The 11,882-nt window shown below is 35.9% G+C and overlaps 1 protein-coding gene across 1 annotated transcript in view; it reads right to left on the bottom strand.

The window, feature by feature from the left end:
- COL19A1 (collagen type XIX alpha 1 chain) overlaps positions 1–11,882 on the bottom strand; it is a 537,038-nt gene that overhangs the window by 374,432 nt on the left and 150,724 nt on the right. Inside the window, exons 9-10 of the mRNA XM_007945183.2 lie at positions 8,995–9,039; positions 6,652–6,696 (exon numbers count right to left, since the gene is read on the bottom strand). Of these exons, the coding sequence (XP_007943374.1) occupies positions 6,652–6,696; positions 8,995–9,039 (90 nt within the window). The remainder of the gene's footprint in view (positions 1–6,651; positions 6,697–8,994; positions 9,040–11,882) is intronic.

Below are 11,882 nucleotides of genomic sequence, written 5' to 3'. Positions count from 1 at the left end.
ATGAAGTGGCTGGCTTACACGCTTTCATGGGTGTGGTTATTCTTAAACTGATGGTAAAGGGGATGTGAATTTTTGAAGTTTAAAAGGGATAATGGCTAGAAAAGCCAGGGGGTGGCCTGCGGTATAGTAAATTACTTTGTGTGGCTTTTCTACCCATAAGGTCAGAACATGTGGCCTCCTTGCCTCTTTTGCAGTAACACACTCTCCTGATATTCCTTTTACATCTCTTAATATATTTTCTTTCTTTCATTATCTTCTTCTACTCAATTTCTCGAAGTTTGAGTTCCTCAAATCATAGTTCTAATACTTTATCCATTGCTACTTTCATTCCTTATGTAATCTCACCCACTCTCATTCCTGTATATTGGCTACCCCATTTATAACACTAGTGCAAACTTGGATATCTTATACGCATCTTAAACTTGTGGTATAAACACCCATCCAAAATTGTTCCTCCAGTAGACAGTGGCCAGAATCCTGAGAATAATCTTTAACACCTTTTTCTCCCTAAAATCTACATCACCAAAATCTATTGGTATTATTTCTAAACTGTATCTCACATCTATCCATGTCCCTCCATCAAAATCACAAACCACAGGCATCTTGTGCCTGAGTACTGCAGTAGCCTTCTAAGTGGTCACTCTGCATTTACCCTTTCCATACCCCATCCTTTCACCAAACTACTATAATACATGAATAGAATGAAAACAGTAGAATAGAGAATCCAGAGTTATTATGTATCTTTGATAGGACACAATCATACATATATCATTTCTGTCAGCTGGAAAACTAATAGAGTTATATTAAAATTAATTAAAATCAATAAGAGAATTAACTGACTAAATAAAAAATAAAAAACCAAAGCACAAACCCACTCCTTTCAAGCTGATTCTAACGCATAGAGATCTATGAGGCCAAGTATTACTGTCCTATGGGGTTTCCAGGGCTAAAGGTTTCTGCTTCACAGAAGCAGACTGCTACATCTTTCTCCTGCATAGCCACTGGTGGATTCAGACTGCTAAACTTTTCCATTAGCAGCCAAATGCTTAACTATTGCACCACCAAAAACCCAAGTCTCCCCATATATTAGCAATACTTACAATCTTACAGCTGCCCATTATTGTCTTTTCACTGGATGCCGCTCTCCCCCCTTTTAAAAAATCTCATGCACTCTTTCTAAGCCTGCTGAATTATTTGAAATGTTTTCTAGACACAGCTGATTGGGCCAAAGATGAATTGACCTAGTGGTCATAGTTTGTTACTAGCCTAGGACTTAAGAAGTTACACAAGCTGAGGATCTGAGGCTACCAGTTTGGAATGGCCATTAAACGCTAACGTTACCAATGAGCAATCAGAACAGAGCACCTTCACAGAGGGGGGAGACCATGTTCCAGAGAGATCACGCGCCAGAGAGGGAAAGAGAGAAGGCAGAACTGTTTTGGTTCTTGATGGCTTGCTTTCTAGTTCTTTGTTCTCACCCCAGCCGCACTCTGCTATACACCAAATCAGTGTTGTTTGATATTACCAATATACAACTCTGGTTATATGCTTAACATAAAACCAGTCAAAATATTGAAGGTGTGTGTGTGTGTGTGTGTGGTGTGTGTGTGTGTGTGTAAACTTGGTGAAGTGATACTAAGTACATGAGTAAAACAAACAAAAAAAGTGAGCACTTACTCAGAATGTTACTCCGTGCCAGGCACTGATCTAAATCCTTTGCCTGATAACATCATTTAATTTTTACATAAACCAAAATAAATAAATAAATAAAACATGTAGCAAAAATGAGGAAATGAAGTTAGACAGATTAAATAATTATCCAAAAGTTAAACATCTAGTAAGTAGCACCATAAATGATGAATATATACAAAAAAAACATTTTAAAAGAAGAGTAATAAAGTGGAATTTCCAGAATTAGGTGTTAAAATATATTATAAAGCTAAAATAATGTGATCGAAATATAGTTATAATAAAAATAATATGTTATAATTAACATATAAAATACACAATCTTAAAATAATCTTAGTATATAAGAAGTAGTGTATGATAAATATAGCATCTTGAATAAATGTATAAGGTAATTATTATCAACATATGATTATTGGGAGAAAGTCAAGTTTAATCTTCCTCTTATATTATTCACCAAAATAAATTTTAGATGGGAAAAAAACAAGTTAAGATTTGTACAAACAAAATTAGAAGAAAGTGTGAGTGAAAATTAAACTAATTTCTTGAAAGCATAGGAACTTATAACAAAGATGTAATAAAAGAAATTATCAAAGAAACAATTTGTCAATCAAGAATTTTAGAATTTCTGTATATCAATACACAAAATATTAAAAAAAAAAAAAAAAGCAAACCTTATGCTGGAAATAATATTACAACCTATGTAACAAAGGATTGTCTAGTAGTTTCTGTCAAGTAAAATTATTTGCTATAGCTATAAAAGCAGAGTAATAAATTGTTGTTGTTGTTATGTGCCATCGAATTGGCCCTGACTCATAGCGACCCCTCCTTGGGTTTCTGAGGCAGTATCACTACGGAAGTAGGATTGCCCAACCTTCCTTCCGAGGAGTGGCTGGGGGGTTTGATCCGCCAGCCTTCTGGTTAGCAGTCAAGTGCTTTAGCCACTATGCTACCAGAGCTCCCAGAGTAATAAATACTTAAATATAATTTTCTTATTAAAATAAATATATAATATGGCATTTCAGGACCTAGTTAATAATCTGGTAACAAGACATTAAAAATTATAACTCACTGGAAATTTACTATAACTAACTTCCCAATGACAGTTTTAGGAGATGAATTAATGCAGGAGCCATATGCATTTGTTAGTTTTGTGGTTGTGGTTGTGTAGTCATCATTAGTTTAACTCAGAGTGAAAAAGAAGATCAGTAATATGGTCAGAGTAGGTAATGCCCTATAAGAGTAAAAAAAAAAAAAAAAAGTAAGTCAGGACCTGCTAAATATTAAACACTCAGGACTACAGACTGTGTCGAATGTTGGATGCTGTCCACACCTCCTTGAGTTATGTTTCATGAGGAAAAGCTCATTTGATTGGTCTTTTTTTCTTTTTTACTGAATCTAAGAGATATCAAAAGACCACATCATTTTCATCATAAGGAGTTGCTACTACATGTGGCCATGTTAATTTAAATGTCACTTTTCAATGAAACAAAAATCTACTACATTTTAGGTAAAAAGTCAGGAAATATTTGGTGTAAGTAGCAGTGGCCGCTGGATTTCTCTCTCATGATCAAATGATATTAAATAATTAGGTTCAGTAAGACAAGCTTAACTTCAAGGGAATTAGTTTTTATATTTCAAGTTGGTCAGGTCTGGAATGATAACATAAAAGAATGATGATTTTGAAAGCAAAGTAAATTACATGATTTGAAGCAATTAGTTAAAATAGTGAATTCTATGATAACATAGCTGTTTGCATTTGCTTTTCTTTTTGATTCTTCTTTCCACAAATGTAGCCAAATATTATCCTCTTTTCATAAAGACATAAAATAAAAACCTGAGTGATGGTTTAGGAATGCTGGTCATGTCAATGAAATGGAAAAGGCTAAATGACCTTTTTTCTAATGGGTGCAATGTTAAGAGTTTATTAATTTACTGTTTGTTGATCATTTAATATGAGTTATTCTAAATCCTCACTGGAAAGGCTGGTGATAACTATCACATTGAGTGGCCTCCCTGTTGTTGTTTTTTTCCACACTTACATTAATGCTGAAGAAACCCAAGGACAATCCCAAGAAGACAGGAAGTTTAAGGCCACTCCTACAGAAATAGAGAAGCTGGAATGTGACCCAGATCCCTCCTGCCTCATGACCTAGACTGCTGTTGAATGATCCTTCAGTAATGCAGACTTTAATTTGCTAGCCAGAAATGGGGAAGTGGGATGGGACATTATATCTAGATAGCTAAAAGACAAACTAGAGCATGGCAAACCTGAAAATAATAGTCTTCTGGAAGAGTCCTGTCAGCATAAACAATTGATTTTTGAGAAACCTACCCATCCTTTAAAATAACTTTCATTTGAAAACTGGTTTAGTTGAATTGTGTTTACTTAGGTAATTTGTAAGACTCTGCCCTGTAACAATTTGCTACAGATTCAAAATTTGAGGACCTCAAACTTCAAATGAAGTCCTCTATACTTGTTCAGTGACTGTGACAATGGGCTCAAATATAGAATGAGTGTAGGGATGGCACAGGAAGGGGTAACGTTTATTTCTGTTGTACATAAGGTTGCCATGAATCAGAGCCAACTTGACATAAAGAACAAATACTTGTTCAAGCTGCAGGGGCCCTCCTTTGGACTAATAACAGCCTGTTCAACTTTTTAAGGAACCACTTGAAGCGTGCCTGATGGCTAGTTTTCTAGTCATAATGAGAAGCAGATTTCCCTACTTGGTTTCTACCGGATTATAGAAATATAGTATTTTCTCTTTAATGGTCAATATAATTTCTCTTTTTTTGAGTAGTAACCATGTGACCTTGTTAGATAGGACAGCTCTGACCAAAAACAGATTCCTGAATTATTTTATTTTGTCACTAGTAATTGTGTCACTCAAAATAGTCATAATTTAAATACATTAAAGGCCACAATAAAGTAATTAAAGAAGATAGCTCTTTATAATTATATACTCAGTTTTCACAAAGGATTAGAATTCAAATTAGATTATTTTTGTGTACAAAATAAATTATTTCATAAGCAATCCTAGATTCTCTTGTTGATGTCACACAAAAGTGAGAGCTTCATCTCATGCTTAACTCTAGAAACAAATATCAACCATACAACATCAATTATTTATCTTATGGATAATAGTGAAAGCAGAACTTTATATATATATATATATATGTAAAGATTATTACATGAATCTTTTATTTAACTATAAACCATCTGAATTGTGATTCTCATTCAGTCTTGTCTTTTCTGTTTGATGCCTCATTTATTCTGATATGTTTCAATCCTTCTCTGTAAATGTTTTCACTTTATGGTGAAATTAACTATTTCAATGCAACAGTTAATAGACATGAGGAATTAGAAAGGAACTATATGAAGCAAAACTTTTGAATGTTTTTCTGTACTTCACAGTCTGTAATAATCTATTACTAGCAATACCAACCAAAGGCATGCCCCTGCAATGGCTGTTATTCTAAAGCAAAATGTTCTGGGGATTCCTAAGAAAAGAGGCCCACTTCTGAAAATAGTCTTTTAATGAAATTCTCAATTATATGGCTATACTTTTCATTTTCAATCACAGTTCTGTGAGAAAAAGTAATTATCGAGTAGTTTACATGTGGAACTTGTCTTATAATTGGAATAGACATTTATTCTCTCTATAAATGCTTCTTGAGAAAGCAAATAACTAATCAGCACCAAGAAAGCTAAATACAGACAATGCTGTCTAATTTGAGATGATTTATTCCTCTTTTGAATCCTCTTTCTGGCTGTCCAATTACAAAATACATAATGTATATAGGAGAGAGGAGACAAAGGAATGGTATTGTTTTTCTTTTATTCAAAAGCAAAACCAGATTTTTGAAATGCAATGCATGCAAATGATTGTCTGAAAGATTTTGGATGACCAGTTTATTTTCATTCTCCAAAGTAGAAGCAGTAAATTTGTAAAACCATGATTGCTTGAATATTTATCAATAACTATCTACCAAATGATTATTATCTGTTAAAAGAAAACAATCTGTTTAAATGTAAAATTAAGCACCTAGAATTTCATATCCTGAGAAGGTGACATGAAATGTTGCACTTAGAGTCCAGGGATTCTGCCCTTGTTCCCTCCAGACCCATTCTTCACCCTTTTCTACCCTGTTCTGGGGGTTGGGAGGCTGACTCCTGTGAGCTGCATCCACTCTTCTGGCTCTAAATTTGATTTGGCCTGTGGGAGTCACTGACAGGAGAGTTGAGGTTGGGAGGAGAGTAGAAAGTATTTATTGCCTTGGCTCCCTCTTTATGTGTTTGTCTCGGGTTGCCTGTTTCCCTTAGCTTCTACCTACAACCTTCTTTGTTCTTTCAGTCCTATTCTACAGGGTTTAAGGAATCCCCTGTTCCCTGATTTGGGATCTTTGTGGTTTTCCTATACTTAGTCCATACCTTTTTAAATTATACCTTCATTAAACTTTTCCAAGTTACTCTATTCTGAGTGTTCCATCTCTTTTCTATTGTTGTTGTTGTTATGTGCCGTCGAGTCAAACCCGACTATTAGACCTGTTAAAATTCTTCCTTTTCCCAGGAAAAATTCCACTGATAAACCAGGTGTACATATAAACAAAGAACTTATTTAAAGATTTAGCTATTCCATATATCAATGATGTTATAACACAATAATATAACACTTAATTAAACGCTAGATTTATATAATTTATATATCAATGGAATGCATTTAACTAGAAATGTCTGGGTCTAATTACCATCTAAACATGTTTACAAAGATTTCTAGTAATCATCCATATATAATTAAATCAACCTTGAAGCAAATAATTGAAGCAAATATTTTAAATTATTAATTTAAAATAATTAAGTTGCTTGTATAGAAAGCACAAAACAAGTTAGATATTCCATGTAAAGGTATTTCCCAGAACAAAATTTATTTTTACAGATACATATGTAGAAAAGACACTTACCTTTTCACCAATTTCTCCTTTGGTACCTTCAAAACCTTGCTCTCCCTGTGGAAGTATATGATGTGTTTAGTAATAGAAGCATTACTTATAACATGTGCGATTATTATAGTGATGACAATTCCTAGAGTGCAAACTATGGCTTTATAACTTCCAAAGCAATGTAATCTCCCTAAGCCTGTACTTCCCCACATCATAAAATAAGTATGATAATAATGCCTTCCTTACAGGTTTGTTTTGAGAGCTGAATAAGTGGAGGTGCTGAATAAGATTGCCATTGTTAATATTACTACTACTACTATTATTATTTCATTAGATCCAGTAGAAACACCCCTTCTCAAGTTGACTTCTTCAGAATACTGCTCTAGTTAGAATTTCATGATGAATGAGTATAAATTTGAACATCAGAGGTCTGCTCCAGCTCTGACAGAAGCTTCATACTCTTCATCACCTGACTCTCCTGACTCTCAGTCACTGAAGGTGGTTTAATAGCTGGAGGACTTATCACTCTACATCATATTTATACTGTTGTTATTGATAGGTGTCATCAAATTCATTTCAACTCATAGTGACTCTGTATGACAGAGTAGAACTGCCCCATAGGGTTGTCTAGGCTGTAATCTTTACAGGAGCAGATTGCCAGGTCTTTCTCCTATGGAGCCACTAAGTGGGTTCAAACCACAAACCTTTCAGTTAGCAGCTGAATTCTTAACCACTGAGCTACCAGAGCTCTTTCACAGTTATACTGAAAGGCGTAAAGTCCCCTTTTCTACAACTAAACACTCTCTGATCCACAGAAGTTTATTTTCCAACTTAATTATGCAGATTCTTATACTAAGGATGTTCCATTTCAACATTCAACAGATATTCATTGAGTACTCCTACATGCCAAGTACCCAAAACAACATAGCCAGCAAATGAATGACAGGTCATGCTTAGCTCCACATGGGTGATTTTATTATATGTGTGTGTGTGTGTGTGTGTTTGTGTGCATGTATGTATGTATGTGTATGTGTATATGTATATGGTATGATTAAACAATTATTTCTGCTTAATTTACTCTAATAAAAGGTACTAAAAAAATTAGGATTTAGGTATATTTGACACTGAATTCATGGTCTACATTTTTTTTCCCCTAAAATACAGACTATAACTTGATCTGTTAATTTAAACTGACATTGAAGCCGTTAAATGCCCCAGTACATCAGCCATAATATCAGCATGATGCAGCCACCGCAAACAGCTGCTGGAAAGTTCAAGACTATTTCCCAGCAGATAAATCTGCACATCCCTTGGCTTGCAACTTGACTCGCAGATGCAGCACATGCTGTGTCAATGGGTTTTGTCTAGAGCTGCTGTGAAGAAATTCGGAAGCTTGCCGTTTTATCGCTGCCAGTTCAATCTTTATCAAGCCAAGTAAAAGAAGATTTTTCAAAAGCTGTAACTATAAATAAGTGCATATCTCTTTTGATAGCAATTTTCAGCTACAGAGAAAAACCTAGATGCAATGGTAACTTATGCCATCTTGTTGCCAAGACCTGCAAAACTCCAGAGCATAGCAATGATATGCCTGGCTTTGGTGGGTATCTAGGATTGCATCAATAATGCTCTCCCCTGTGGTGGGATTATGTGGGTGGTCTCATGACAGCTGGCCCCACCTGAAGTGGTTCCTCATTTCTCTAGGTAACTGGAAGAGATCAGTCTCTGTGTTTCCAGTGATGCTGACCACATACAATCATGCTCCTTTCCAAGGGGAGAAAACAGCCATTGGACAGTAAAGGGGTATGAATGAAGTTTACCTTGGTAAAGGGAAAGTTTTGAGCCACAGAAAGAAGCAGTCTCAATATAAAACATTTTTATGAATATGTCATTCTGAATGAAATATTTGAAGAGACTGGTTGTCAGTAGCATTTTTGAAATATTTTGATATTTGTTATCATTATAATCATTATGTTCAACTATAGGATATATGAAAAGAATTATAATCAAGAAATAATGAAATCTAGTTCAGGCAGTGAAAATTCTTCCAATTTGCAGTCAAAATATTCCCAGAATGGGTATGCAAATTCCTACTGCCCCCTGAAAGCACTGCTGTTCACCTCTCTGGAGAAGCATGTTGCTAAAGCTCTCTGATTAAGCTTGCTTCTAGTGTGCTCACTTTTGAAAGGGTACTGCATCTATGTTGCTCGTTGGAAACACCAGTTGGGGGCTTTCTAAAAGAGCCTCTGAGGGAATTCAGTTTAATCAAGTATATTTTCTGAATCCTTACTATATTATTAAGTACAAATTCAGTCTTCAAGATGTTAAAATTCTTGAACTTATACAAAATATTTAAAAACTCTTTACCTTTTGACCAGGTAAGCCTGGAGCACCATGTAAACCATTTTCACCCTAAAAATAGAGCATAGAATAAATTTTGTTTATTTAAAACATGAAAACCATAAAAACGAATAAAGAAAAATTTTTTGGTCTTGAAAAACTAGATCTAGTGTGAGAACAAGTAAAAAAGCCCAATACTGAATATCTACTATGTGCAGGTAGCTTTTATCTAGTCCTTGTCTCATAACAATTATCATATGATTATCATATCTCAATCTGAAAAATAAGAAGAGAAACTCAAGCTCACCTAACTAGTGCATTAGCTGGATGTGAATTGAGCTTGTTCTAACTCTAGAGCCCACATTTTCCACCTCGATATTTAATATCCGTTATGTCCTTTACTCTCTTCCAAACCTCAGGACATAATATGAAATTTTTTCTTAAATAATTTCTATGGGTCAGGCATTGTTCTCACAATGAACCCACCCCTGCCATCGAGTGTATTCTGACTCATAGCGACCCCTATTGGGTTTCCAAGGCAGGAAATCTTTACGGAAATAGATTGTCCAGTCTTCCTTCCTCAGAGTAGCCAGTGGGTTTGAACCACCAACCTCCTAGTTAGCAGTCAGATGCCTACCATTATTATATCCATTCTACAGATGATTACCCAGTTGGTACATGGTACAACTGAGATTCAAACCCATACACTTCAGCTCTGCACCTAACCACCTCCCTACACTGTCTCTGGGACAAAATTTAATTCTATTCTTGCTTTTAAGAGACTGCTTGTCTAAAAATTGAAAATAAATATTCAAGTTTGTTTACTTTCTTAACCATATTGACTGATTACTTTTAGGTCAAATTTGAAAACTTGCTATTTTATAATGAAACATTTTATATGAAACAACAATTAGCTGGGAAAATTTTTAGTTCTTTTCATTCATCTGGTTCCTGACTTGGATAAAAAGATTTATAGCAGATGACTATCAGTTCCCATTACTGGAATTCATGGGTCATCTCTTGACAAATCTGGTTTGTAAACAAGCACACTAGGTAGAATGAGATACTCTTGGGAGGATGTGCATATTCTCAGTGGAGTCTTAGGAATTTAGCTGCTTATAGGGATTTACTTTGGCTCTCAAATAAACAGGTTTAGACCGCTAAAAATAAACTAACAATCCTATTGACCTGCTTTATTTGTATCTAATACTTATACTTAATTTTTAAGATAACAGTAGCTAAGCATGACTTACAAAGCAGTTAGATGTCATTTCTTAGGTTCTTTAGATAAAATTCAAATATATGAAGAAAAGAAATCACATCTTCAAACTTTAAAATAGCAGTTATGTCTTCTATGGAATCAAAAGAGATCTGTATCATTTCATTAATTAGTATACTTTTGGGAAGTTTTAGAGGTTCTCTCCAGAGATGTGCTTCTATGTACATACACACATATTAAAGACTAGCTTTTTCTTATATTGAAGTGTTCCCCACCATAACAGCTATTACCACAGTACTATATTAAACAGTAGGAGCTCTAGTAGCATAGTGGCTAAAGCACTTGACTGCTAACCAGGAGGCTGGCGGTTCAAACCCACCAGCCACTCCTCAGAAGGAAGGTTGGGCAATCCTACTTCTGTAGTGATACTGCCTCGGAAACCCAAGGAGGGGTCGCTATGAGTCGGGGCCGACTCGACGGCACACAACAACAACAACAACAATATTAAACAGTAAAGGCAAAAGTTTATTCGTTGCTGTCTTAGTTATCTACATGCTGCTATAACAGAAATACCCCAAGTAGAAGACTTTAGCAAACAAGAACTTATTTCCTCACAGTGTAGAAGGCTAGAAGTCCAAATTCAGGGCACTGACTCTAGAGGAAGGCTTTGCCGCTCTTTCACTCTGGAGAAAGTTCCTTGTCTCTTTAGCTTCTGTGTCTGATTCCTCGGAGATCTTGATGTGGCTTGGCATCAGTCTTCCCCCATCTCTGCTCTTGCTTTCTTGTTTGTTGTTTACATCTCAAAAGAGACTGATTCAAGATACACCTATACTAATCCTGTCTCATTAACATAACAAAGACAACCATTCCCATATGGGGTTATAACCACAGGCATAGAGTTCAGGATTTACAATACATAATTTTGGGGAACACAATTCATAAACTGCACCCTTTGGCTTCCCAAAATTCATGCAAAACACATTCACCCCCTCATATCATCCCAAAAGTCTTAAATCAACTCCAAGTTCAAAATCTCATCTTCTGAATCATTTAAATCAAATTTAGGTGAGACATTAGGTGTACTCCATCCTGGGGCAAAATTCCCCTTCATCTGTGAACCTGTGAAATCTAGACTACAAGCTATCTGTTCCCAAAGTACAACGGTGGAATAGGCACAGGGTAGACGTTTTCATTACAAATGAGAAATGGGACGGAAAGAAGGGATAATGGACACGAAGCGTTAAACCCAACAGAATAAATCATATTGCTCTCAAGCCTTGAAAATAATCCTGTGTTCTCTGAGACCAACTAGGAAATAGCCCCAGCCTCCAGACTCTGGGTGTCGGCCACACCCTTTGGATTCTGGGTTGAAGACCCTTGGCCCAGCTTTGTCTTCCAGGCCCACTGGGATGGGAACTCTGCTCTTTGGCTTTGGGCAGTTTATTCTCTTAGTCTATCTGAGTGGTGACCCCACCTTATTGGCTCTGGCAGGCCCCGTTCTTCTACCTTTTGGGCATGGCAGTATGGCAGCCCTGCTTCCTCAGGTTTGGGCAGTGACCTCATCCCCTTGGCACCCCTTAGTGGCCTCCCACACTCTGGTACCAAGTTGGTGAAAATATGACTCTTTGAATCCTGGGAGACTGTGGCCCCATCCTTTGAGATTCAAGAGATCATGGTCCCACCCTTTGAAACCAAG

Source organism: Orycteropus afer, unplaced genomic scaffold, assembly GCF_000298275.1.
Source record: "Orycteropus afer afer isolate SDZICR_OR568_19922 unplaced genomic scaffold, OryAfe1.0 scaffold00133, whole genome shotgun sequence".
In the NCBI taxonomy this organism is placed as follows: Eukaryota; Metazoa; Chordata; class Mammalia; order Tubulidentata; family Orycteropodidae; genus Orycteropus; species Orycteropus afer.
This window is presented reverse-complemented; position numbering and strand designations above follow the sequence as displayed.